A 27,220-nucleotide genomic window follows, 5' to 3' on the forward strand; every position below is an offset into this window, starting at 1 on the left:
TGCCTACTTCCTTTCGTGATCTAACCATTTTCAAAGAGGTGTATGTGCATTCTGTATTTGCAGTATTTTACAGTTAGGGGACAAATAGTGAATCACAAATGCCTCATATCTTCTCCAGTAGGAAAGCACCTCTTCTTCTGCCGCTCTAAAAAGGTTCTTTACGATCCAAGACTACAAAGACTTGCGAAATAGTAAAGGGACATGTTTCTAGACTCCATTTATGAGGCATTAGGCTAGGATGGGGTTGAGGATGGCTGCTATGCCAGAGCTCTTATAATACCTTGGGGGATTTCATCATGTATGCTTTGAAGTGCGGAATGACAAACTGGAAGGGGTTTGGACTGCATCAGGGTTAGCCTTCTTTCTCTATTTCTGAGAGGATTAGCTTCTGTGTCTCAGCTCAGAAAACGGCAAAGCCTGCTCACATTCACCGCTAATACACTCCACTAGTTTACATAGATCGCACAGATCATCGCCATTATTATTTATTTACTTACTTATGTTTGCTGTAGTCAAACAAACGCGTTTGAATTGATTGGTACTAAGCCTCGAAAACTATTAATTATAGGTGCTCGGGTCATTACCATCTGTTGAAACGCACCGAGGTCAATTCTTGTTTCCCGGACTAGCTGGTGCTTTTGGGCCATGTTGTGCATGTCCCTCTCACTTGCTGTGTCATCCATCTTTCCTGCTGATGGAGTGATAAGAGAGCAGCAATGCACATTCAGCTAGGCACATGAAAGTGACTGCATGTACAGAAAATGAGCGGGTTGAGTGGCACCCCTGGCAGCAGCATACACTTTGTTCATGGCTACATTTATGGCATTGTCGGGGGAATGAGTGATTTACAGACATAATGACTCAAAGCTTTTACACAAAAGATGAATGAAAGAGTTCACTTTGAAGGCTCTGTGTGTGTGCATGGACAGTACAGATGAGACACAATGTTATGAAATATGGATAAAAAAGGACGACAGTGTGAAAAGGTGGCCTTCCCCTGTAGCAACACATTTCTGATGATTTATTTCCTTTTCCCCCTCTAGACTATTTTTATTCTAATTTTTTAAAGGTAAAGTCATCAAATTGGCAAGTTACGCAATGCTTGTCCCTCTGTTTTTCTTGAAGGTCATTTGCTACCTTTCAAGGTAGCAGCTTCAGCCACCTCTCTGATTTGTTGAGAAAATATGCCCCAGCATGGATTAAAAGCTTGTTCTATCCACATAGCCACCCAGGCGTAGCGGCTCCCCTTCTAACTCTGCAGTAATATCCTTCTGGCAAACAGAAAAACACAAACAGCAGGATGCGTAAGTGCTTGAGACTGTTTCGAGAGAGCACATCGATCTCTCTCAGACCCGATCCTCATCAAGATCACTTTGCTTATATTGTTAAAGGCTTGACATTAACTTTGAAGCATCTGTCCAAATATCTGACAAGTGTGTTTAGATTTCACGTAACTAAACATGAGTCTCTTTTTCATTTTTTCAATGCATAGTGCAGTTCTCAGATTCTGAATGAACATTAGAAAGCAAACAAAGGAATTAAAATAATTCATTTATTAGGGGTGCAACGATACACAAAATTCACGGTTCGGTTCGATACTTTGGTGTCACGGTTCGATAGTTTTTCGATACAAAAAATGTTCACGCTTTTTTAATTTGTCATTTATTATAATTATAAATATATATTTTAACTCAAATGTACAGTTTTTAAATTTAATGTTGCTGAAACAACAAAGTAATAAAAAAAATAAATCTATCTTATCGAGAAATCACTCATCTTTGGAAAAGAGAGTTTATTACAGAGAAATGTCTCTTTCCAAAATAAAAGCTATACTATACGCTTCTTCTGGGCTATATTCTCAGCAGCATATTAAACATATCAGGTCCCCATAAGGAGAATCATGTGCTAACGGCTGTCTAAATGACTCGGGTAAAGTTTGTAGCATGCGTGCTTGTTGTTTTTGTCTGCTTCCACTTGTCTTTGCACTAGGATGATGTCGGAGTAAATGTGCAGTCATATTCGTTGTTCCCACTAGTGCTGTCAGCGTTAATCTCGCTAAAATGACATTAACGCCACAACACGGCAAATCTCCATTAATGAGCTACCGCGGTTCGCCCCGTGCGTGGGGCTGGACAGCGTCAACACGTTAACGAGCTAACTGCGCTAACGCAGTAGTTCCCACCAATGTAATTGAACATTGCGTGGCACATCCGACATACTGTTTTACTTTTGTCCATGACGCGCTTACCTTCAGGGTCATACATCACATGAAGACCAAAATAGTTCCAAAGGCCAGATCTGAAAGAGGGTGGGGGAGGTTCAATTTGCCATGTTGCAAGGAGAGCTTAACTTCTGTCTCGCTAGCTTGCCCTGCACTCAGTGGATCTGCGCTCGACAGTGCAGCCTAGGCGGAGCAGTCGAACGCAGATCCACTGAGCTCTCAACACAGACAGCATCGTCAGAAGAAAAGTTGATAAAATAAATTAAAAAATTTCTATTGTTCGATACATATGCATACTGAACCGAAAGCACTGTATCGAACGGTTCAATATCGATACGAGTATCGTTGCACCCCTATCATTTATGCGTGATTCTTATAAGTGGCTATAAACTGTGTAACCTTTAAATACTTCACAGTAGACCTCGTCCCAGCTACAGGGCAATATAAGGTGAAGAAATTGTTTGTGGTCGCTTCACAGATTATCTTATTATTTTTCAGTCAACATCATATTCGGAAAAAATGTTTCTCAGGGCACATTCATGAACATTTAGTGATTAATTAGTTTCAGTGCCATTTCAATTCAAGCCACTGCTCCTCTGTAAACAATCTCTTCATTTAATCCCTCAGTTGATTAATCACTGATCATCAATACTGTTTTACAGGCACATTTCATAGTAGTTCTATAAATCGCCATATCCGTGCCTAGCAGGTCACATTTAAGAAAGTTTCTACATCAATTTATTAATAATTGCCGGAATGGAAATGAAACGTGTGTCCCTATTTTTACAATGATTGCAATTTTGTAAAACAAAATCAGGTGCGTCTGAGGCTTTATAAATTGACTCTTGATTAGTCAATCATAGAATTCTGAGTTGGGTAAATGAAGGGGAAAATAATTCAGACTGTTATTCCGCATCTAACTGTTATTTGGAATATTTAACTAAATAGTGAATAAAGACAAACTCTTTAGTTTGTTTCTGACTTTTAACTTGTCCACTGAGCACAGTGAAGCATTAGAAATTTAGGATACTCAACATACATTGGGTCATATTAATAATGATGTTCAACAAGTTCAAATAAGTTTTTCTTCATAATTTTTTGCTGCAGCGATGCTCAGATCTAACACCAATAACTGCACTTTGATTTTGATTTTTGATTTAACCCCAAATAAGGCTAATATGTTCATGTGCGCAGCTTCTAGATTTGTTTTGGTTTGCAAGGTTTGCAGTTTAGATTCTGAAGATTTATTGTATATGCTCACCACAAATTATGCGTCACGCTGATGTTTTCACAGGATAACCGGCGTTGTTGGAGTTCTTGCTTATATGTTCGAATAATTGCAGTCTTAAGCATTAAATGCATAGATGTTGGCACATTCTGTTTTTTAAAACTGCTTTTGTGTTTGTTTCAATCCGCAAACTTGTATTTAAAATGGATTTGGTATAAAAACTGTATCCTCTGATTAGTAGATGTAACTGATTGCTGTAATTGCTCTATTTTTAAACCACTATCTGAAGCTTTGTAAACATGGACCATTGTCCTGACCACAAAAACAGAGCACTTCTGTTCATGCTCATCTTCTGAGTTCAGAGAGGGCAGAGGAGTGTTTGGCATGCAGAATATAACAAAGCAGGAGGAAGTGTCAGTCTAATTTCTCTGTGTGAAGCTGGATCACAGCAGATCTGTCGCCAGAGCTGGCTCTTCTGGTCACTGCGGCTCAGCACAGCAAAACCCAACCCCAGACACACCAAACTTGTCACTGTCACAAATACAGGGGGCATTGACAACCTGCAGTTTCAGACTGCTTGACATTCCCGATCAAAGAGCCCTCTCTCTGAGGTCAGGGCAGAAGTCAAACTTTGGCATTCGCCGAGAACAACTCTGGGGGAGTTGTGACAGTTGCCAACATTTTGGCTAATGTACCAAAGTGTCCAGAGGTCATGCTTTCTTTGTAGATCTGTATCTACCCTGCTGTTGGTCAGCAGCATCAGCAGCCGAGATTATTGAAGTCATGTAATAGTTAGAAGGTGCTTCGTATAATATTGGATTGACTGCTGTGTGTCTGGATCTCTCTTAAATTCTGTATCAACGGTTACAAACAGGAGCTGACTATGAAAGTGGGAACTTTTTACAATTTTATAAGCACCTGTGGAAAAAAATGTACTAGACTAAAAAAAACAAAAAGAAAGATAAGGTAAGAGTTTAAAGCCTAAAGCACATTATTTTTATAATAAGTGATGCTGACCTTGTACTCTTTCAGACTTTCAGGGGGAAACATTTTTGTATTGTATATACAACCTAACTAACAACATAATACCAGAGAGGAGTTATTGTATTGTGTAGTTATTGTATTGTATTGCAAATGGCTGCCAAGCTCACTAACAGTAACCACCTTTTCTCCCTGCCTTATTGGCCAGCAGGGCGATACCGCTTGGCCTGCCAGAGCAGGCATTAAAGTTGCTGAAATAAACAGCGGTGTTTCGAAATAAATAGTGCAAACTCTGAAAGGCTTTTTTACTACCTGCATGTTAAAATAATTATGTCATCATTACCGCCTGTGTATCTAGCTTTTAATTAATTTGCTAAACAGCTGGAACTAGGAACAGTGAAAAGGATTTGAAAATTTTAATTTATAGTGTAGTGAATGGATTGCGGTGGTCTTGCTGTCACAGTTAGTGCTGTGGAGCAAGAGTCTTTCACTGAATGCATTTTCAGTTTTCTTATTATTTACACATGCTGTGCATAGTCTTTGTAAACTAGTTAAAGGCTTTGCAATGTTCACTTTCCTCTGCTTTCCTCCTAGCAATCTCCTTTCCAAAAGAGGGCAGTGCAGTGTCTGTATAAATGTGAATAGAGCAGCCACACCCCTGCTTGACAGTGAGGTCATTTGCAAAGGGCCTGATCCGTTGCTGTGACAGCTAACATACTAATTACAGTGAATCATAGACACTCTAGCAATGCCTCAGAGTGGAGTTCTCCTTCTCGGGCCCTGGGTTTCTGCTCGCTCTGTACTTGTCAAGATAGCATGCAGGAACAAATTATGTACCCAGAAGGGAAATCCTGCAGATCTGCTAAATGTGCTAATTTGGTCACATTTTCCTCTGTGATTATACATCAATATGGAAAGGATGATAGGAAAAAGCTGTATTGAGTCAAAGGGAAAGGGATGAAGGCCGTCTTGTCTTTGAGTTCCTATTGTGCTAAACAAGTCCTGTCTATTGCAGTGATAGCTTCTCTCCTTATATTGCTTTTCCAGTTTGTCTAATTAGTGTTTCTGCTTCATATTTTTAAGACATGCAGAGCTACTGCTCTGAATTCTGCTTAATTTTTTGTTGTTGGCCACTGGTAAGCTTTTTAAGGATAGGCTGTCTTTGCATTCTGATCTCTCTTTATGAAGGTGCAAACATCAGGATTACTTTTAGCTTTCAGGTTTTTCAGAATGTTTGTTCAATTCATTTAATTACTGTGGAAACTCATGAATTTGCCGTTCAGTTCAGTCATGAAAGAAGGTTAACCAATCTAAGATCATCACATCATGGTTAGAAAAGTATATGTTCATCAAAAGTAACAGAAGAAGAAGAGAAATTGAGATAACTGGCCTAACCTATGGTGCTTGAAGTCCTGTTTAAGAACCAAAGATTTATGTTTGTTTTATGTTATGCCAAAGAGGCCACCATAGATTTAGTGTCCAAGGATTGTAAGGGCCACATTCAAATTTGGGAGGTACTCCTTGATGTGCACAGCTTCCTTGGCAAAAGTGTTACAGCCACCAAATGGCTAGGACTGAGCTGGCACCAAGGTTCCCTTTGTTCTGCATTTCCTGCCATCTGATATTAAGGATTATTGAAAGCCCTGTCCAGTCTTATGCCCAGGGTTTCATCTGGGACCCCATGTTGACACACAGTTGTGTCAGTTTCTGTGTTTGAGGTGAGTAAAGATCCCAAGCTTGTTTGGACCCAGTACGGATATCTCCTGTCTCTGGCAAAAGGGAAGGGAAGATGGAGGAAGTGATTGAATACACAGTAGCCCGTAGTCCTCTTTTGAACCCATTAATGCAGGGGCAGTACAACCGCTTTCATCCAGAGTTGGAACTGCCATGGCCGCAGGAGTCAGCGGTGTGGGTGTGTGGATCCGTGTGTGTGTATCTGTGAAGAGGGGGCATAGCGACACAGCGAATTTGCATCACATTTGTTGAGCGTGTTGCAATCGTTCAGCCAGGAGCGGTGAAGGACACGAGGAATAAAATCTCAGTCGAGTCATGAATATGAGTTTGTAATGTCCTACCAATGTCAGGCTGTGGCTTTGAGCAGAGATATGCAAAACCACTCTCCAGCTTCATTCCACTTATTGCTGATATGATCTGTGGCATAGCCAGGGGAGACAGGGAATCGTTACTGTACAGACAGTGGTTATTAAATTGGAGGAAATGTCCTGAGCCAGTTTTAATAATAAGCTGATAGCCATATGGTTTTGCAGCAAGTCCTAACCACCTCTAAGGCCCGATACGGACCTATCAAGAATTAAAAATCAGGTTGTCTACTCAGCCTTCTTGTGCAGATGGTTTAATCTTATTGTCTTCCAATGACTTTGAATATTCTGAGTGTAACGCAGGCCTGCAAGCACAGCAGGTGGTTGGCCCTTTGATCTCTGCTTGTTGATGCTAGTGGAATTTAAATCACAGGGTGACATCTAGCTCATGAAATCATAACATTAACAGCAAGTTTCTGCTTTGATCCTGTTGTCCTTTTGTATTAGGTTCATGACAGATTATGATAAATTGCAAGAGTGATAATTAGCAAACAACACTTTGCCGTGGCCATATGGTCATGTCTTGAGAGTGTGACTGTCCACAAGCACTATGTTTGTGAAATTTTGTGTGCATATGGTATACTCTACATGTATGTGCAATGGAAATGTTTTGTCTTACCAACTCTTTGACCTTTACAAAATCTGCCTGCAGGTACAAATAAGGTAACCTGAACCTGAATGACCTCTGTTTCAGCGTCCATTTACTTTTCCCTTTTAAATAGAAAAAAAATAAGTTTAAAAAAAGTTAATATTAGTTAAAATTTACTAGTTACAGCAAATTGTGATTTGCATATAATAGTTACCAGTGAATAGACAAGAGATTCTAAGATGTAATGTCCATGTTTGTGATTCAGCCCGAGTTTTCTTATGGTAGGAAGAAGCAAGCACATAAATATGTTAGTTAACCTCTCTCTAACCTCAGAGATTACTCCGTGCAACTCTGCAGGTCTTTGTTCAATTTTGCTGTCACCATTAAAAAAAACATCAGTTGTTATTAAATATTCATGATATACTTTTTTTACTTATAGATTTCCCTATTAGTAAAATAATATCTCAGTTGTTTCTATAGCAACATTACACCGTGCCAATAATTTATTTACACAGCTCTTCTCTGTTTTTGGGTAAAATGTGCAAAACTAATGTCCCTTCTTCCCTATATGTACCTGTCACACAGAATGGCCCTGTTGAATATGAGCCCAACAGTCAGTAGTGTAAAAGGAGCCTCCGCTTACTTAAAAAAACAATAATAAAATTAACAGACTGGACTGTCTCGTCACTCTGTTAGTATTAAGTAGTTCAAATAGATTACCCAAACTGTCCTCAAGTGTGCCAGTGTGATCTTGGAGGTATTAAAACTACAGGTTGACAGAGGTCAGAGTTCCTTTGTTCCAAATGTATTCATGGTCTTTTTTTGTTTCTTTTTCAAAATTCAGTTTCTTAGACAACAACCAAAAAGTACATCATTTAGAATTAGATTAATAGACAAGGATTCTTCTGTAAATTGATAAAAAGATAAAGGGATAATTAAGGCTTTGGATTGTATCATCGTTTTGTTTTTTTATGCGTGTCAGTGTCAAAAAGAACTGCAAAGCACACCAAGGACTGATGGGATTTTGACCGTTGTGCCACCTGCTGACCAGCAGAATTGAATCGTTGAAACAGAAAAAAACAAAGCGTAGGCATAGTTGTTACATGCTTTCACTTTGTGTAGTTGAAATCTTGTCTCTGGTTGTCCTCCCCCTCCTCCATTACTCTGGTCAAAAATTCTCACTGAACATTTGCTAAATGTCACCTTGTCTTTTGTTTCTTTCAGCTCTCACCATCTGTCTTTCATGTCTTTGTAACATTTTTTTCTTCTTTTGTTTGTGTGTGTGTTCAGACTGCGTTGTGTATACCTCACTGTAAATTATTTTTACCTACACTCAATTTTTACCTACACTCTTTGACTCCCATCACCCTTTGGAACACAAACTTGGAGTAAGTAGGACCCTACACCACCGGGCAGAACATGTTCCCTCTAAGCCTGAAGGAAAAAAGAAGGAACACACACATGTAAAGGAAGCACTCAAAACATGCGGCTATCCTAAATGGGCGTTCTTAAAGTCAGCAAAGAGGCACAGAAAAGAAGACCAGACACCAGCGAGGGAGGATAAGAAGGACAGACGCAACAACATTGTCATCCCCTATGTAGCCGGTGTATCAGAAAAACTCAGGAGAGTTTTCTCCAAGCATGACATCCCGGTGTATTTCAGACCCAGCAACACGCTCAGACAAAAACTGGTTCACCCGAAAGACAAAACGCCAAAACACAGACTTAACAATGTGGTGTATGCGGTACAGTGCAGCAAGGAATGCTCAGACCTCTACATTGGAGAGACCAAACAGCCACTTCACAAGCGCATGGCACAACACAGAAGAGCCACCTCCACAGGACAAGACTCAGCAGTCCATCTGCATCTTAAGGATAAAGGACACTCTTTCTAGGATGCCAATGTTCACATTTTGGACAGAGAGGACAGATGGTTTGAAAGAGGAGTGAAAGAAGCCATCTATGTCCACTGTGAGCGACCATCTTTGAACAGAGGCGGGGGTTTCCGACACCAACTCTCTGCCCTCTATAATCCAGTTTTGAGATCCCTTCCCAGACGCCTTAACGCCCACTCACATCCTGGGCCATCTGATCTCAGGAATTCGCATGATAAGGTGGGGCCAGGTTTCACAATGAACACACCCGAAACTCTGGCTGATTGGGACCCACACCCAGTTTCACACCTTGGCTCAGGCGATTAGAGGATCATCAGGGGGTCCTATTGTCCCTCTGTGGGGGGTTACTCCCACTAGGTATATATCTGGGACTCTCCACCATTTGACCTTAGAACTGAAGAAGCTTCTCGGATGAGAGGTGAAACGTCTTCAAGTAATTTAAAGAAGTCCAGACGCCTTTCTTTGCAATCTCCTTTGACTACACTCACTGATTTACTTTCTTTTTTAAAATGTAATTTTCGTATTTGTTTTTTGTACTTTAGTTCAAGCACAGAACAAATCCAATATATTAGGAGTTTCAAGGGAATTTTTGTGCAAGGTTAGAAATCACTTACTCAACCGGGACCAGGCTGTGAACAAGTTTAGAGCACGTTTAGATGTAGAGAGCACGCTCAATAGAAGACACGCTTGTCAGTGCTACACTGACATAAAAGGTCAGATTAAGACGAAGAAATGTGGTTAACCAAGTCAGTATCGTGTTATTTAGAAATACCTGTGCGTCAGGGTTGCCTTCTTGATAATCTGAGCAGAAACTTTGAAAAATCTCTTATATTTGTGGTTTGTTTAGTGTGCATTACCTGTAGCAAGGCTTTGGATGTAAGCAATTTCAGGCTGACTGGCGATTCACTCTGCGGCCATCCTGCCTGTAGCCTTAGGCAGTGGGGTTGCAGTGGGGAGGGAGCGCAAACACCAGTCAGTCAATTACCAGTTAATAAACAGTGGAAGTTTTCTATTAGTGCTTGTTAGTGCGTGTAAAAGATTGTTGGTATGTGGAATTGGGGGAAGTCACTGTGACTATGGAATCCGAGAAAAATAGTACAGCCATATTTGCTTTCTCTGGGTGTAATATACAGCACCCAGCCCTCTCTGTGCATGCCATTTAAAGAGATAATATTTGTTATTTGATTTTCAGAAGGCCATGGTGCAGTGTATAGCGTTTCCAAATACTTTTTTTGTCTATTAAAAAGGTCCAGAAATGTGTGGTCAGGAGTTTCTAGTAAGGCAATATATCATAATTGACTATAAAGCTCTCTTTCCAATAAAGCATATATAAGTGTAGCGGAGGCCAAACAATGCAACGCTGGCTGCAGCGTGTCTCATCTTCTTGTTGATAACATTATAGGACCCTAGTGAATATGATGCATGGACTTTTTTCGGGAAGCAATTGTCAAAAATCCCACGTGTAGTAAATCTCCCGCATATCTGAAAGCAGGTTTCACTGTGCTTACAGAGGAACATTGCTGTAAGGAAAAACAGTGCACCTGAGTAGCCTTGGGAAGTATAACAACATTAATTGGATTTGGAGAAGTCATCTTTTGCAAGGGAACACTGTTCTGACAGTCTGACAGCCAGAAGCATGAATCATTAAAGTGCCTCCCTGTCATATTAGACCACTACCAATCTCTACCACTGCATGCATTTGCAGTTGTTGTTGCACAGAGCCAAGAGCTGTACCAGCGTGTACACCAACTAGGCAAAATCTTCACAGTAAATAAAAGACAATAACAATAAATGGTCCCATCCATTCTTCCCTGTAGGATTGTAATTTAATTACACACGTTTCACATTTATTTTCAGAAGAACAACAAAGCTCCCGTGCTTACCATTGCCACCTGGAGCCAGCATCTGGGCTGGCGCCGTCTTGGGGTAATGGGTGGGGGACTTTGCAACTTGTTCTCTAACATGTGCCTTTCTTTTATTTTTGTATATGTCCCTCTTGATTGTATATATTTCTCCTGTTTGCTGTTTATTCCCGCTGTCTACTTTTTATATTTTATTTTGGCACAGCTGGCTCAGAGCACCCACAATTTCATTGTACATGTACGGTGACAATAAAGGGCTATTCTATCCTATTCTGTTCATTGGTAACCAGCAGCTGGGAGGCCGCGCTCTCATCACATCAACAAATCTTGCTTTAATTAGCTCACCTGCCCATTTCCTCCCTTTTCTTCCCCCGTGTTCCCTGAAGTCTTCCATCAACCCTCCCTCAGCTGGCTTACAGGCTCACCTTCCTCTCTCATCCTGCCTCCCGCGCAGGGGAATAGCGTTAGCTTTTCAACTTCACACCTACAGCTCTGCAGGCACACACACGCAGAATGTGCGATAAACGAGACTGACAATAGACTTTGAGAAGGCTTGGATCTTATTGATTTTTAAATGGGGCCTCACTGATACGGTATTAGCATTGGGATTGCCAGTGATATGGCCATTGCTGAAGGCTCACATTTCCTAGGTGCCTGTCAATATAATTTGCACATTCACAGGTAGAAGTGGTCTTACAGGCTCTGTTGTTATGCTCACCCGTGCGCTTTCCACTGGCTGCTTAAAGAACTTCAATAAGTGGACCAGTGGTTTACTGTATCGATCATAGTCACTGTCTGCACTTTAATGAGAGCCAGATCTATCCTTGGCTTGGTATCCTTGTGTATATCAGGCCTTGTGAGCTATTTCCACTCAAATTGTTCATGTAGCTGTTGAAGAGCTTCATTTCAAATTGATAATATAGAAAATATGACTCGCACTAATTATCACATGATTGTGTGGAATTAAATAATTGCCCTATGAGGAAAGAAGTGCTGTTTAAGATTTTAAGCATAATAAGGGGTCATTAGCAAATAGCTAATTACTTATACAATATTCTAAAATGAGATTTCCTCTTTATACCCGCAATCATTTTTACAAGAGTAGGCGTCAAATTTTTCGAATGGTGGATAACTCATTAAGGAAGGAGCCTCTTCATTTACAAATTAGTTCTTTATCCGAATGATCCGAATGCACATTCCTGTTTTTGAATACTGCTCCCATTTGTGCTGCCAGACTGACTTTGCTAACTCAGAAAGTAATCTAGGTCTGGGAAGATTGGCCTGCAATGCTTACCGGTCTCAGGTGACTGATAAACTCCAACCACCATTGTGCTGCCAGCACCGTAAGCTATAGTGTTCCTGTCCCTCTGGTCCACCGTCACTCTCTTTCTCTTAACCACAGGGCTTCCATATGGATACCTATTATGGCTGCCACTTAATTACCTATCAAAAAACATTTCACAGCTCTTGACGGAGGGCTTGCAGAAGGGGAAAAGGGGTGGGGAGGCAGGGATAAAGAAGAAAAAAGCAGGGATAAAAAGAGCATGAACGATGCAAGAGAAATGGGAAATTGGGACTGAAAGATTGATAGAGAGGACCAGCCATGCATCTGTGGGGTGAATTTGAATAAATGGAGAGAGACACAGAGGGAGTGGAGAAATAGCCTCGCAGTGCAGATGAGGGGAGCCGTGAGCTATCCACTACCATTTTTTTGTTTAGTGTTTACAAACACACCCAACAAGAGAGAAAAGAGGGAGGGTCTTGGACAAGGGTGGCTATAAATTACCTGTGATTGATGCTTGCTGCCATAGAGGACGACAGTTAAAGACGCGCAGCTCTTATTGTTGACACTCTGTTCACTTTCACTCACCCTTCCCACCATTCTCAAAAGAAGCACCTTACCCACTGTCACCTCCCATCATCCCGACAACACACAATTAGCTGTTCTCTCTGTCACACAGTCCACCCTTAGCGGTCATACAGTAAAATGGTAATCATTTCCTATATGACAGACTGCAGGTTAGAGAAGCTGGGGGTTTGATCGGGTATAGACTCCACACTGCAAATGTCAATGTCTCATTTACAACCTGTCAAATAACTTTCGATTTATTTTACTTTTTTAAAACTTATTAGCTCTTTTGTATTGATAATTTGACAGGTACTTTGTCTTTCACATCAATGTGCATTCAAGTTTGACAAGTTAATATTGTAAAGTTAGCAGCTATACTAAATCCCAGGTACTTTTTAAGGGAATAATCTTTGCAAAATTATTGCACGTGGAAATAATAAGGAGATTCACTTTTCTGCCTTTGCTCTCTATGTTTAAATTGTTATTTTTGTGTTTCAAAGTTTGCCAAACAAAATGTATAAAGTGCACTGAGCAAAAGAATTCATAGAGCGAATAAGTTGATAAAAAGGGAGCTGAGGGCACTAAAAGAAAAAAACTAAACTGAAAAGTAACAAATCCAATCATTTTTTTATAAAGAAAGCTCAAACTAAACTAGAACCCCAATGGTTGCCTCCAACAATAGCTGGAACATCAAACATTGTTTTGGTGTTGTTCTTTTGATCTTGCCAATGGTAGCAGAATGCAAAGTAACATTTAACACCTGCTGGTTATATAATAATAGGACATTGGATGGAAAAAGCTGTGTTTTTCTGTGTCAGTGTTCTTAGAATTCAACTCAAGAGTATTTCAACAGCAAACGAGTAAAAAGAATATATACAGTTGTGATCAAAAGTTTACATATACTCATCATGGGCATGCATATCATGGTAATTTTGGCCTTTTCAGGATGTCTTTCAAATGCTCTTTTTTAAAGGTTATATAGTTGTACAGCAAAAACGTTTAGCAAATAAAAAAAGCAAGAATTGGATGAACAAGTTTGAAATTGTCTTGGCTTTTCTCTAATACGCACGGTGTCAAAAGTATACATATACCCCTACCAATATTTGGTTAAATGTCTCATAAAACCAGCTCGTCCAAATAATTTTTGGTAGCCATCAACAAGCTTCTTCCATAATCCTGGCTAGACATTTGACGACTCTTTTTGGCGGTGTTGGTAGAATTTATTTATTTGCTTCGTTGGGACAGCCCCAGCTTTTAAGCTACTTTTTTTTTTTTAATAGGGTTGAGGTCTGGGCTTTGGGCAAAACTTTCAAGAAGCATAATATTAGTCTGCTTTAACCATTCCAAAACCACTTTTGATGCCAGAAAGCCAGAAATTAATCAAGCATGATATTCAACCACAAAAACAATTTTTATTTTTTATTTTAATCAAACAGTAATGATTTGCTTTACTGATTTTTTTTTTTTAATGAATTTTAAAATTCATGGATAACAATAACAATAACAATAATTATGTTTTAGCATTAAAAATATAATTTTGATTAAAAAGCTAGCACATACTGGTGGATTAACCAGAAACATAAAAAATGATTTAAGGCAGCTGTGGCGTAAAACTTGCATTGGGTGATGATGTAATATGAATGTAATATGTAATGTTTGTGGGAAAGTATATAACAAGGTTCTGTCAGTGTAAAAGGAAAAAAAAAGTTAAGGTATGGAGCCGTGATAAATACATTATATAAGCAATATTCATTTTTGTCTCTTAAAGCTTGAAGCTGCTCTCCACAATCCCGTTCATTGTGCACTGTTGGGCTTCTCTGCAGCAAGTACATCCTTACCTCAAGGATACCTCTGGGTAAGTAACATCTTCCTTATACACGCATGCAGACATTACATTACAGGCATTTAAAGTAAAAAAACAAACTCTTCACTCTGAAAATGAAGAGATCTGATGGTGGTGATGAAACATTTAGTTCCTGAGAGGGGCGATCTCATCTGGAGTGCTTTAGGCTATAACCTTAAAAACCACATCTCCACCAAACTGGCCATCTATTGGAGATAGTGCTCTCAACTGCTATCATCATCAAAACAGCGAGTAGATTTTACAGGAAAGGTGGGACAAGTAAAGTTCTGGCAGCACACAGTGACCTTGACGCTTGAATATTGGCTTTCCTTTAATTTGTCACCTGTCTGTACAGGAGTGTATATAAGCACACAGACGCTGTTTAATGTCCATTGACTAAACTCAAGGGAGAAGAATGCCTGTTTTATTGGTACTGATTATTTAAGCTTTTCACACAATTACCATGACAATTTAAATGTCCTTCCTAAATTTTCCTCTCATTCATTAAAGAGCGAATAAAAAAATCTATCTCAAGGCTAAGAACAGGATATGCAACATTTTTCATTTTGCAAAATATCGCCTGAAAACTGTGAATTCATTCTGTAAAAAGGCTACCGTGGAGTAACTGCTGCAGAATGTTTCATGGCGAGCGAGGAAAATTGCAGAGCCTGACTATCGCATCGTGTCTCGGGACTTGTGGAAATTTAGCTGAATCTACAAAGACGGGGAGAATTTAAAATGATGCAGACAATCTATTATTGCTATTAATCTTCCAGTTTTAATTTTTTCTTCCCCTTCTTTTTGGAGAAGGGTGGTTAAATCAAGTACAGGCCCTCCAAGAGACAGACTATGGCACAGTGTCTCAGGCTTAATTGCTTTTGTGTTGGTATTCTAAAGAAGACTGGATGCTCACTCAGATGAGGAGGAGATATGGTGCCATTACCATTTAGGGTCTTTTGATATCAGTGATTAAAGGAGAACAGGCTGATCTAACTTTCTACTTTTTTTTAGAGCAGAGTGGCCTAAAATAAGGTAAAATAAACATTTTAAGGGGGATTAATGTATTAAAAAAGCTGAAGTTGGTTCACACAGTTTTTGTGAGTACTTTTTTTAAATCATGAATTTGAATTAGGCATTCAGAGAAGATTGGTTTGATGCTTGTAATGATGCAGTGAGACGCGGTTTTGTACATGTAGATGGAAATGCTTTAGACTAGAAGAAACAGTTGTATTGATTAAATAGAAACCATCTGTTCTGTCAAATCAGAGTGAGAAGGACATCTGCAGACCTTCTTAGACGTCTGTAGGCGTAGTTTGTTAAATTTGCAGCTCTTCTAAAACTTCAGGAACTTCCCCAGGTCTCTAACTGCTGACCCACATTGTCTAAATGTTTTCTTTCAAAGTTCCAGTTTTACCGTGTCTGAATTGAAATCTTTTTCAGTTAACTAACTGCATTTTGCATGAGACCATCAAAGGTTTGCGGGCCGTTTCGTATTCTCGGTTATTTAGAAACATTTTCAGGTCATCGCCTCAGAGGTTTCATTTCTAAGTCAAATATTTAGGGACTAAATTCCAATTTTGGTGACGCTCAAGCTAAAAATGTAAGTTTCTTTTGCCTTACAGTAAAAGTTTTCTATGTGGTTTGTTCTTATTCTCCTGTGCTTGTTTTGGGTTCTTCTTCTGGGTTCTCCCACAGTTGAAAAGCAGGCCATGGTAATGTCTTGATGCATGCTCACTCATCCAGGTGACTGCAGAAGTCACTTGGATGAGTGACGAAACGTTTCTCCCACTGAAAACTCTACGTCCTGTTGAACAGAATCAACTATCTGGGGCGTGCTGTGTTAATGCTGCCTATTTTAAACCAGGACACTTGAATGACATATCAGATCTTAATGAGTGAAATGTCCAAGTTGAAAATCATGACTAATGTACTGATGCAATTTGCTGAAAGAAAATAAATAAATGATGTACAATGGCCACTGCAAATGAAACTCCAAATCACACCAACAATGAAAGTTAAAATTGTGCAAGTTTCCCATTCAGTTCTCTTGAGCATCATATAAGTGTGCTTCAAAAGAGAAAATGCTGGGGTTTACTCAGATGGAACATTGCTCGGTAAAAAATGGAAATGTATCTCTTGACGTATTTATAATTTTGTTTGGAAACAAAACTACTCTAAATTGTTTTTACTCTTATTGCTCTTCCATAAGTTCAAAATATCTCCCTGTGGAAACTAAAGGACTGAGAGTCCTTTGTGTTGAATGTTTTCTATAACAAAAATCCATTCAGGAGGTAATTTTTCTTTGTTATGAATTAAAGTCTCAGGAGTGAATTTCCTTTGCATTCTGCTTACGCAGTGGTGCACAGTACGCAAACCAACCTTGCAGACAGAACAAGCAGCTCCTGAGTAGTAAATACACTGGTCCTCTTTTTTCTATCACGGTGATTGTTCCATACAGTACGGTACCAAGTGTAACAAAAAGATGGTTTCCAATAAAGAAAAAGATAGTGAAGGCCTGAGGAACCAGGACGAATAATTAGTGGCTGAGTGTTCCGCCTCCAGTTGGTTCTACCTCCCTGGCAGGCTTGTCAAATAAGGGATGACACTAATCATGTTAAAGTGAGATGGGCTATGGGGATTTCTGCGTGCTTTGATCAGAGTAATGACATTGTGTCTAATCATACTGATACCCCAGTGTTTCCCTGTTTGCCTTCACCTTCCTTGTCCCACTTTCCCCAACTTCCTACTTCTCATTTTAGATAAAGGCCTAATGAATTCTGGTTTTGTGCGTTTTCTTTACGCACCTATTCAACAAGCTACCTTTCATAGCTCATGAGAAACTTAAAAATATAACAGCTTCAGAGGAAATTAACAATGTAGTGACCCATGGTTTGCATTCTGTGTGGTGAAAAGAATTTAGGAGAGGGTGCCATCATAACCACTCTCCCACACCTCCTCACGGTTTGCAGAATAATCTCATTAATGCTGGCAGAGAAAGTTTGTTTTTCTTTCTCCAAGGCAAAGATTCTTTCCAGGGCATAACTCCAAATGTATCTGTCCCTTTAAATAAGTCTTTGTGTGGACACCACAGATTCCCTGGATAGGTTAAACTAAGGCTGTTTGGGTTTTGGGAGGTACAAGTGGACGTGTGAATGTTAAATTGTGTAAGAGGCAGGATGAAGGGGTCTAGGCCTCTGGCTCTGTTTCCACAGTCCTTTGAAGTCATTTTTGGGCTCCTTCCTGCAAGATAAGTTCTCCCTATCGTCGCTTCACCCTGTGCAACAGAGCATTATTTGTTCTGGCTCCTTCTCAAGAGCTCGAAGGATTGCTCCTGTCCAGATTCTGCACACTGATACAAATCAAACAAATGATTGCATGCAAATAAGGGTGAGCGTGGAGGAGAAGAGCTAAAGACTATATTTAGCTCCTGTCACATTCGCACGATGTGATTCATACAGGGAATAAATCCTCGCTGTCTCGCAGCAAGCTGCTGTGTGTGTTCTTTTCCAAGAACAGCATTGTGTTTTGTATGTACATCTACCTTGGCTTCTCACAGGAGTAATGAAATCATATTGAAAACTCAAAGTGACACTTTAATTGTTTAGGAATGAAAGCGATGTCATCTTAATTGGAATTGCATCAGCGATAGGTTGGAGGGTTCCTGCCCTTTTAGTTTTCTCAGCATTGGTTTTGACAGGCTTACTCACAGACCAATAAATGCGCAGTAAAAATGTGGTACACAGGATATCAAGCTTCTGTTGAGGCAGACTTTTAGCTACAGCTCAGGGTGTCAATCACCTTGAGGAATTTGTCATGGGTGGTGATGCTTCTCCACCCATGACAAATTTATGGAGCATCAAGCAAAGTGGGCGACATCTACAGTCATTGATTGGTGAAAACTTTCTCCACATCGGGCCTCCACGAAACTGAGCTGTCAATAGCTCAGTTTGTAACCTTGTATATATCAGTGGGGTCAATGTTGACATTGTGGAGGACTATAAATACCTTGGAGTACACATTGACAATAAACTGGACTGGGCTAAAAACACCACAGCACTTTACAGGAAGGGCCAGAGTCGTCTCTATTTTTTGAGGCGACTGAGGTCCTTCAACATCTGCCAGAAAATGCTGAGGATTTTCTATGAGTCTGTGGTGGCCAGTGCGATCCTCTATGCTGTTGCATGCTGGGGGAGCAGGCTGAGGGTCGCAGATGCCAACAGACTCATAAACTAATCCATAAGGCCAGCAATGTTGTGGGGATGGAGCTGGACTCCCTCAAGGTGGTGTCGGAGAGGCGGATGCTGTCCAAGATAAAGACAATGTTGGATAACACCTCCCACCCACTCCATGACATGCTGGTCAGTCACAGGAGCTCGTTCAGTGAGAGACTGAGATTACCGAAAAGCACCACTGAACGACACAGGAAATCATTCCTGCCTGTGGCCATCTCCCTGTACAACGCATCCACTTAACACACTGGTTACTGCTACAACTACACATGTTTCTTTTCCAACTATTTATTTATGAGTGACTTATGTATGTATGTATGTATATATATGTATATATTGTACTATTCTTAGTTAGTGTATTGTCTGTCTTGTCTTAATGTTGGTTTAAAATGGAGCACTGTAACAAAAAATAATTTCCCCCAGGGATCAATAAAGTATTCTGATTCTGATTCTGATTCTGATATCTGAATATTAGAACTGAGAGCAGCGTCTCAGATGTTTAGTGTGACCTTGGACTTGTTAATATCAGATGTCAGTACATTTAATTGAAAATGATTTTTCTTTTCTCTTTGTAATGAACGGACTCCTGCAATAGATCAGTCACTTGATCTTGTAAAGTAACAAAAACCATCATGATTAAACAACTCAAAGCCTTTCAGAACCCTCTGTTCTTCACTGATGAAAAGATCGCACAAGTTTTAAGATTTGTTTGATGTTCTGGCGATGACATTGTGAATCCATTATATAATGGTATTTAATAGCCTAAAGAATATAAAAGGGAGTGAGTTTGGGCTACAAACAGAACGCTTTAACAGGATAATTGGTTCGATTTTTTTTTTTAGGTCTACATTGTTGTCAGGTAGATAATGTTTAATCATGATACTATCCTCTTGCCTTCAGTGAACATACACTGCAATTGTGATCTAAGAGAACTGCTCCGGTTGTGCTCCCTGCTACTGGTGTCCTTTTTTCAGCAAAATAGCTTATTATCCGTGGCATTATGATTCAGTCCACTGGTACCGCTTAACATGAGGTCTCAACCTTTTTCACTCAAGGTTTTTTCCTTTCTACAGGTGGCTGGTGGAGCAGAAGGTTCCCAAGGACAGATAGAGATATTTTCCCTCAACAGACCCATCCCACGGGCTGTAAAAAGCCTGCAAGTAGATTCTCCAGTCCGATGTCTAGAATATGTCCCGCTACCTTCCCCGACTGACGAAGTGGAGTCAGGAGTTCATAAGACACCCTCGGCAATCGGCTCCAATATTTGTGTTGGATTAGACGATGGCCGGTGAGCGACACAAAATATAAGAGAGGTTTAATGTCAGAAAAGGCCAATTTTTAAAGCTATGCTTAGTGTAACAGAAAAAGCACAAATTCAAAGTTAAGGGAGGAAATGGCTTTGGGTATACCTGACATCTTCTGTTTTAAAATAATCTGCTGTATTATTCTCTGTGATGGTCCCCTGGGATTTCTAGCAGTATAGATTTGCTTGTCAGTATTTCATCAAAGCAAGATATCAGAGATGAAACCTCAACACAGCATCAATACCGCTACTTTAGCTAAGATCACTGTTTCATTTTCAAATAATAAACCTTCTGATCCTCACTGTGTGAGATAGGGGATAGGTTTAATCTCAGTCCCCTGTCACAGTTACAGTGCATAAATTGTTGTTGTTGTTTTAGACAGAGAGAACTCCTATGTTTATAAATTTAGTTATTTTTATTAACGTTAGTGTTAGTCATTTGCATAGGAACTGATATGTCAGCAGTTTGTTTATGCTGACATATTCCTTTTCAGTGTAAGTGTCTATTCTGGGGCAAGGGGAAAAAAGATATAATAACAACTAATAAATAAAAAAAAAAAAAACACAATTTCAGCATTTTAGCACAGCTTGTCAGCTCCAATGTGACTTAACATTTTTTTTCTCAGTCAGAAAGAAACAAATGTGATGTGCATTTGTCATCCTGAAGAAGACAATAAGATGCAGCAAAGTTCAGATGGCATTTCAAACACAAGAAAGACGGAGTAGTCCCACATACTCAATGCTCCGTGCACTCTTAAATCAAACTACATGAAAATGAGCCACTCTGTCATTTCAAATGATGCTCATTTATCACGTTGGCTTGTGCCGCTGTTGTTCTTACAGAGTGCTGGTCTATGGCAGTGTGGACACTGCAGCACAATGCTTACTGACCCTCCATAACCCAGAGGAGTGCCCTGTGCTCTGCCTGAAGCACTCCTCCCGCTTCCTGTTTGCAGGACTGCGGAACGGGACCATGATGGTTTATGGAAGAAATAACAGTGGTAAGGTGCTCCTGAAGCTGCTTTGCTCCATAGACTGATTGGCTATAGTTTAGTGTCTGTGAGGGGTGGCTATCTGTCTGTGAGTGTGTGTGTGTGTGTCTGTGTGCTAGTTAAGGAAGTTAAGGATGTATAATTGACACTGGGTGTAGTTTGCCCTTTGTAATGGGTATAAAATGATAAAGACATCAGAACATAAATGCATATCCGTTGGGCATCTTTCTTCGCCTTTAGACAATAATTCTGATAGCAAAAGAGCAAAATGGGACAGGCAAAAAAAAAAGAAAAGCATATTTATATTAAATAAATGCCAAAAATGCTGTTTTTTCTTTTTTTAAAAAAAACATGTATATCCTGTAGAGATGGCAAATGAGGTTTTCTCCTTTATGAAATCAATGTGTGTTGTTTTTCCAAAACAGTCCCAATTACACAGGCAGAAAGCATTGTTTTTAACAACAAATTAAATTTAGATTACTTTGTTGGTTATTTACTCATGTGAGGTCATCCCATATTTCAGGTCTTTTTGTGCCTCTACAGATAGGCACCTGCATGGCACTGATGTCAACTCCTAATGAGACGTGACACCAAAATGGGCTAAAGAGTATTTTATGGTTGATTTCTAATGGGGATCGTTAATCAACAATAATATTTTTCCCAGCAGTGAAATAATTAGTACACATGGGTTTGCTGTTTTCTCTCATTAGGTATTTATAAAACATCTATTGTATTCAAATGTAAATTGTTTCATTAATTTGGTCTGCAAATTTGTGTGTGTGTGTGTGTGTGTGTTTAGATAAAATAATCTAAAAATAAAAATGATTTATTCTATGTAATATATATATGTCTCCTATGGCAATAATTTCAAATCTAGTCATATATATATATATATATATATATATATATATATATATATATATATATATATATATATATATATATATATATATATATATATATATATATATATATATATATATATATATATATATATATATATATATATATATATATATATATAGGACTAGATTTGAAATTATTGCCATAGAATCACTTTTCTCAGTATGCTACACTTCCCTTTCCCAGTGATTTTCACACCTGCTGAAAGTATGAAAATAACACTACACCATGTGGTAGATGGCATGCCATGTTTAGTCAGGCATTGCAAAGGCCAAGGGGGCTTAACACCATCTCAGCAGCGCTTTGCAGTCTTCACAGCCAGCAGGAGCACAATAGCTCTATCACCAGATTCCTTTTACCTGGCCACAGTATGTCAACAGGCTTGCCTGCTTGCCTCTTGTGCTTCTCTCTCCTCCCAAGCAGAAAAGATGATTAATTACACCAAGCTGCTGCATACCGATTAAATATTACTATTCATGCATTGCATTAAAAAAATTTTTTTAAAAAAGAGGACAGGAGAAGAGCTCTGGAGGTTGCCCAGGAATGTTTGTGGGTTCGGCACATCTGTTAGAGATTTATGCCCCTGACTAGCATGTTGCTGTCTGAAAACGAGTCTACAGCATTCAGGATATACCAAGGCTTCAGCTGAAACCTTTGTCAATACATTTAATAAACTGTTGACAATAAATAGCATGCTTCTGCAGCTTATCTCACTGTGAAGTGCATGTTGAATATCATGTACTCTTGCGATGGTAATATTACACAAAACGTGGGAGGGAAGTTTGGTTTACTGCAACAAGATTGGACCATATGTTAAAGAGAGAGAAGTAACGGCGTGGCATTCCTTCGCCATAGTGGCCAGAGGGACATTTACAAGATTGAATTTTGAAAAGGTGAAAAAAATGACCTTTATAACATGCCAAACAATTAACCTGTGGAAGTCAGAAGGCATTGTAAAGCTATTCTGCACTGAAAGGCAGAAATAAACAATTCAAAATGTTAATTAACTGGTTGGATGCACTCTTCTCTAATTTTGCTTCATTAACGCATAGCAAAGGAAATTCTCGTGTAATTTACTTTATAATGTGCTTCTGTGGTAGCCACAGTGTGTGCCCCGTGATTAAAACTCTGCTTCATTTTCACACCGATGAACCAAAGAACGAGGATGAGGTGTCGAGAGCCAAAATTTCAGTTTTTTTTGTTTTGTTTTATTTTTTAATTGGCAAAAGACCTGGTGATAAAGATGTTAGGAAATGCACTAAAGTGTACACCAGGCTCGTTGGGATATGGGTGGCAAGGGTGTAAGCATTGTTCTACACAGTGTGGCGTTACACAGTGTGTGGCGAGACGCAGTGTGTGGTGAGACACAGTGTGTGGTATTTCAAATGGAAGTCCACAATCTTCAGTCAACCTGTAGTTCTCTCACAGTTGTTCAGTAGAATGAAAAAAACAAAGCAAATCTCTTCCGTGAACCCTCTCCGCTGAAGCTTTCGTAATTGCTCAACAGTGTTAAAGAGCTCTATTTATATTTATTTTTTTATTTTTTTGTGTTATAAACACCAAGCTAACTTGCTGTGGTACAAGTGGGAAGAATTGACTTTAATTGCCTTACTCAGTGTGAAAGGGCTCCAGCAGAAGTGGGGCATGTGTTCAGACTTTATTAATATAACTGTAGGCTAGCTGTGATAATAGCCTTTTCTGATTTTAAGGGGTTTCTCACATGTTGGTTGTAGTTTTGAGCATTGTGGTGTTTGTTTGTTTGTTTTTTCTCATTTCGTTACTGTTTTTGTTCCTCAGATGATCTTTGGGACCCTAAATCCCGTAGATGTGTAAGCCTGGGTACAGAGTCAGTTCGGACACTGCTGGTGTTAGACGACTCAGTGTGGGCGAGCTGCGGGAACTCTGTCACAGTCATGGAAATATCTAGCTTCAACACACAGGTAAATAAAGAAACTGTCTCTGGACATACAGTTTGGCAGTGTATACAACTGCTAAAAATGTGAACAGCCAGTGATTTTTCTACATTGCTTCAAACTAAATAAAACAGAGCAAAACACAAAACTTAATGTTAGTATTTGAATACTGTTGAATTTCCACAGCTGATAGTAAATCTGCGTTATGAAAAAGCCCATAGAACAAAGAGAAATGTATTTGGTTGAAACAAGTCAGATATAGTTAGCAAGTAGCTGATGAGCTGATAGCTGTTGTCACTCCCTGTCTGTGTGAAATCTCATTTCCACATGGCCAATGACAGAAGAGAAATTATTGCATGCTAAAATTCAGTTGTTAGAACATCCGTTTATGTTCCCTGCTAATATTTTGTTCTAAGAAATATTAGTTAATGTTATATTTTCAACTGCATCTAGATTTAGCATCTCATCACGGTTACCCATCATATTAAGAAACAGGTTAAGAAATAAACTTCAAAGAGATTATCTTTGACTTTTTCCAAAAGGTTACGCGAGCAAATAAATGAGTTCAGTGAAAATCCACATTACAGTGGTTTTGTTCTATTTTTGTTTTCTGCAACATTTGAAGAAATGCAAACTTACACTCCTTTCATTTTCTGGGAAGATTTATGCAGCCATCCTAGAGAGCCAGCATTCTAATCTGTGATGTAATCAAGATTTACTGCCTGGAGCTGCTGCATAGACAGAGACACAGACCCCTTGTAGAGTCATACAGTGTTTGTTGGAGTTCTTGCTCAGAAAATGGTTTTATTTTTCTGTGCCACTCAAAGTTGCGGCACAGAATGTGTACCATTCTCTCCAGAAAATTAGTTGCCTTTGTCATTGTTTCCATTTTTCGTGTAGTCATTCTCCAAGGTGTTCTTCTGTACAGCGCGTCATTAGCGGTTTAGAGCTGGGTGACTTCTCCAGCTGAGGTACACAATAATGAATGACATAAAACAAACTCTTCTGGGTAATGTTAATATGGTATTCCGATGCAAAACTGCAAACCATTACTGCTTAATTATAGCTCCCAGATGTAAGTCTACATGGCTGTATAAATGGACAGGGTGTTAGCTTAAATGAGCATGTGTACCAAGTCAACCTTTCCTGGGTAAATAAAAGTTTATGACATATAAAATTAATTGCTGAATTTAATTAAAAAAACAACAACTAACAAACAGAAACAATACCAATTAAGAGAATTCACTTCATTTCATTTCATATAAAAGTGTTTTTCATTTTCATTGTAAATGAGTTACATTTTCGGGGGGGAGAAAGCGGTAGAAAATGTACCACCTTCATTTCAATTGCAATTACTGATGTTTTTGTTCCCCCTATGCCTATCATAAAACTGCTGATGTAGAGGAAAAAAAACATCTTCCTCAAAAATCAGAATTATATAAGATACATTTTATAGGTGTTGTTTTTGGTTTTTTCAGAAACATCACGTGACAGATCTGGATATTCAAATCAAAAATAGCTGCTTTTTCAGCATGCTTCAAAATCGAGTCGAGCTAGTGTCTCCTTTTATTCCTTCACCTTTTTTCCCGTAGTCTACTTCTCCAGAGACACAAGCTTAATCAGCTGAATGACCACGCAGTTCTGGTTCACAGTATCTCCCACAGAGCTTAGCAGGTCAGCTCTGGTTACTACTTTGCTAACCTTGTCTTCCTCACTAATATGGACTCAAGAGGGCTGACTTCACAGGGGCTGTGGTGCATATCCAGGATCTAGACAAGAAGTATTTGGCACCTACAGGAAGAGATGTGACTTGGTTCAAGGCTCAAGGGTCATGGACTCAATTCTACTTCACTTCATTGTTTCCCCACATGGATGTTCACCACTTTGTGAGATTTGTACTTCTGAATCATTTATCTGTGACTCTGCTGGACACGTGCCCCGTTTCATTTGATGCACCCTGCTGCTCATCGTGAGAGTCTTTTTAAATGTTCACAATCTGGCCTTGGCTGCACAGTGTTATTTAAATATATCATTTTTAGTCTGTTTGGGTAAACAAGAAAATACTTCCTATGGTGTTGAAATTGCCTTCAGCAGATCCCCAAAGGATTGTCATAACACTTGCAAAATTGTATGGACTCTCAGCTTTGTATTATTTAATTATATTCACTCTAGCCCAGTGGAGTACATGAAAATTATAGTGCTGACAAATGCTTAAAAATACCATGTTTGTAAGGAAAGGAGAAAGCAATAATAGAAGAAAGAACACATTTAGAAATTCAGAAGCAGCTATCAGTTTTATCACACAAGGATATTTTATGTAGTTCAAAGAAACTCCAAATGGCACTTTTCACTGCTGTATCTGTAGCTGAAAACAAGATGAGTGTTATTTTAACCAAAATGCAAATACTAGCATAACAATGACAACTTTCTCAATGCTCAGATAGCACGCCGTTTATCTTGTTCAGCTCTAAAAACAAAGTACAGTTTATGACCCAACCTCAACAGATTTTCCCTGTTTATGAAAATGGATCATCATTTAATCGTTATTTGTGATTCAACCTCTTGGATCCATCTAGGTCGGTGCAAAATTTCATGCTAATCTAGCCTATATTAATCAAAACGCCCGTTGCCGTCTGAGTTGTTAGTGGTGCTAAAATGTTTTTTCAGACAGAAGCAGAGATCCAATCCTTGCCAAGATCAGCATTAGTTCCCACTAATCACACCTCTAATTTGGCACACATCTGTTTTATGCATAGACTGAATTTGAAATGTGTAGACCCCTCGTGACTTCACTTGTTGGTTGTGAAGTTCTGTAAGGTTTTAGAAGTGAATCCATATTTGTGTTCATTTACAAAAATATGTTCAGAGGTTGCAGATCTAACATTTACATGCTTAAATGTTTACATATGCAGCTTTCAAAGGGTTCTAATAATGTGCTGACCGTTTCTGTGGTTTTCCTATGCAGTTTAAGATTTTCTAGCTTCAGACTGGTGGAGTTGATAAAGTGTGGCAAGACTAAAGGTGCTGCTTTAGAGAGTTATCTATCTCTATCAGGCTGTTTCTTTTCAGTAAGAGTGATCAACTACCTCACAACAAGCCCTCACTTTACAACTTTTTGGAAATGGTCGTGACAGCAAAGGCTACGTGGTTAGGAAGTGACTTGTCAATCAAGATGTAAAAGTAAGGATTGAGACCACATGCTCATCAGGAAAAAAATTATTGATGTATTATTTTAAGTCAGAAGTTGGAGCGTTTTCTAATGCAGTCGACCTTGCAGTCGCTCCTGCTGGCCATGAAAATAAATATAGCTTTA

General features: G+C 39.2%; 1 protein-coding gene across 4 annotated transcripts in view; it reads left to right on the forward strand.

The window, feature by feature from the left end:
* arhgef10la (Rho guanine nucleotide exchange factor (GEF) 10-like a) overlaps nucleotides 1-27,220 on the forward strand; it is a 114,983-nt gene that overhangs the window by 76,974 nt on the left and 10,789 nt on the right. For all 4 annotated transcript variants that reach the window (XM_023155086.3, XM_023155087.3, XM_012918184.3 and 1 more), the window contains 4 exons: nucleotides 14,493-14,579; nucleotides 19,870-20,084; nucleotides 20,943-21,100; nucleotides 23,792-23,934. In XM_023155086.3, coding sequence (XP_023010854.3) covers nucleotides 14,493-14,579; nucleotides 19,870-20,084; nucleotides 20,943-21,100; nucleotides 23,792-23,934 — 603 coding nt within the window. The remainder of the gene's footprint in view (nucleotides 1-14,492; nucleotides 14,580-19,869; nucleotides 20,085-20,942; nucleotides 21,101-23,791; nucleotides 23,935-27,220) is intronic.

This window comes from Maylandia zebra, linkage group LG5, assembly GCF_041146795.1.
Source record: "Maylandia zebra isolate NMK-2024a linkage group LG5, Mzebra_GT3a, whole genome shotgun sequence".
NCBI lineage: Eukaryota > Metazoa > Chordata > Actinopteri > Cichliformes > Cichlidae > Maylandia > Maylandia zebra.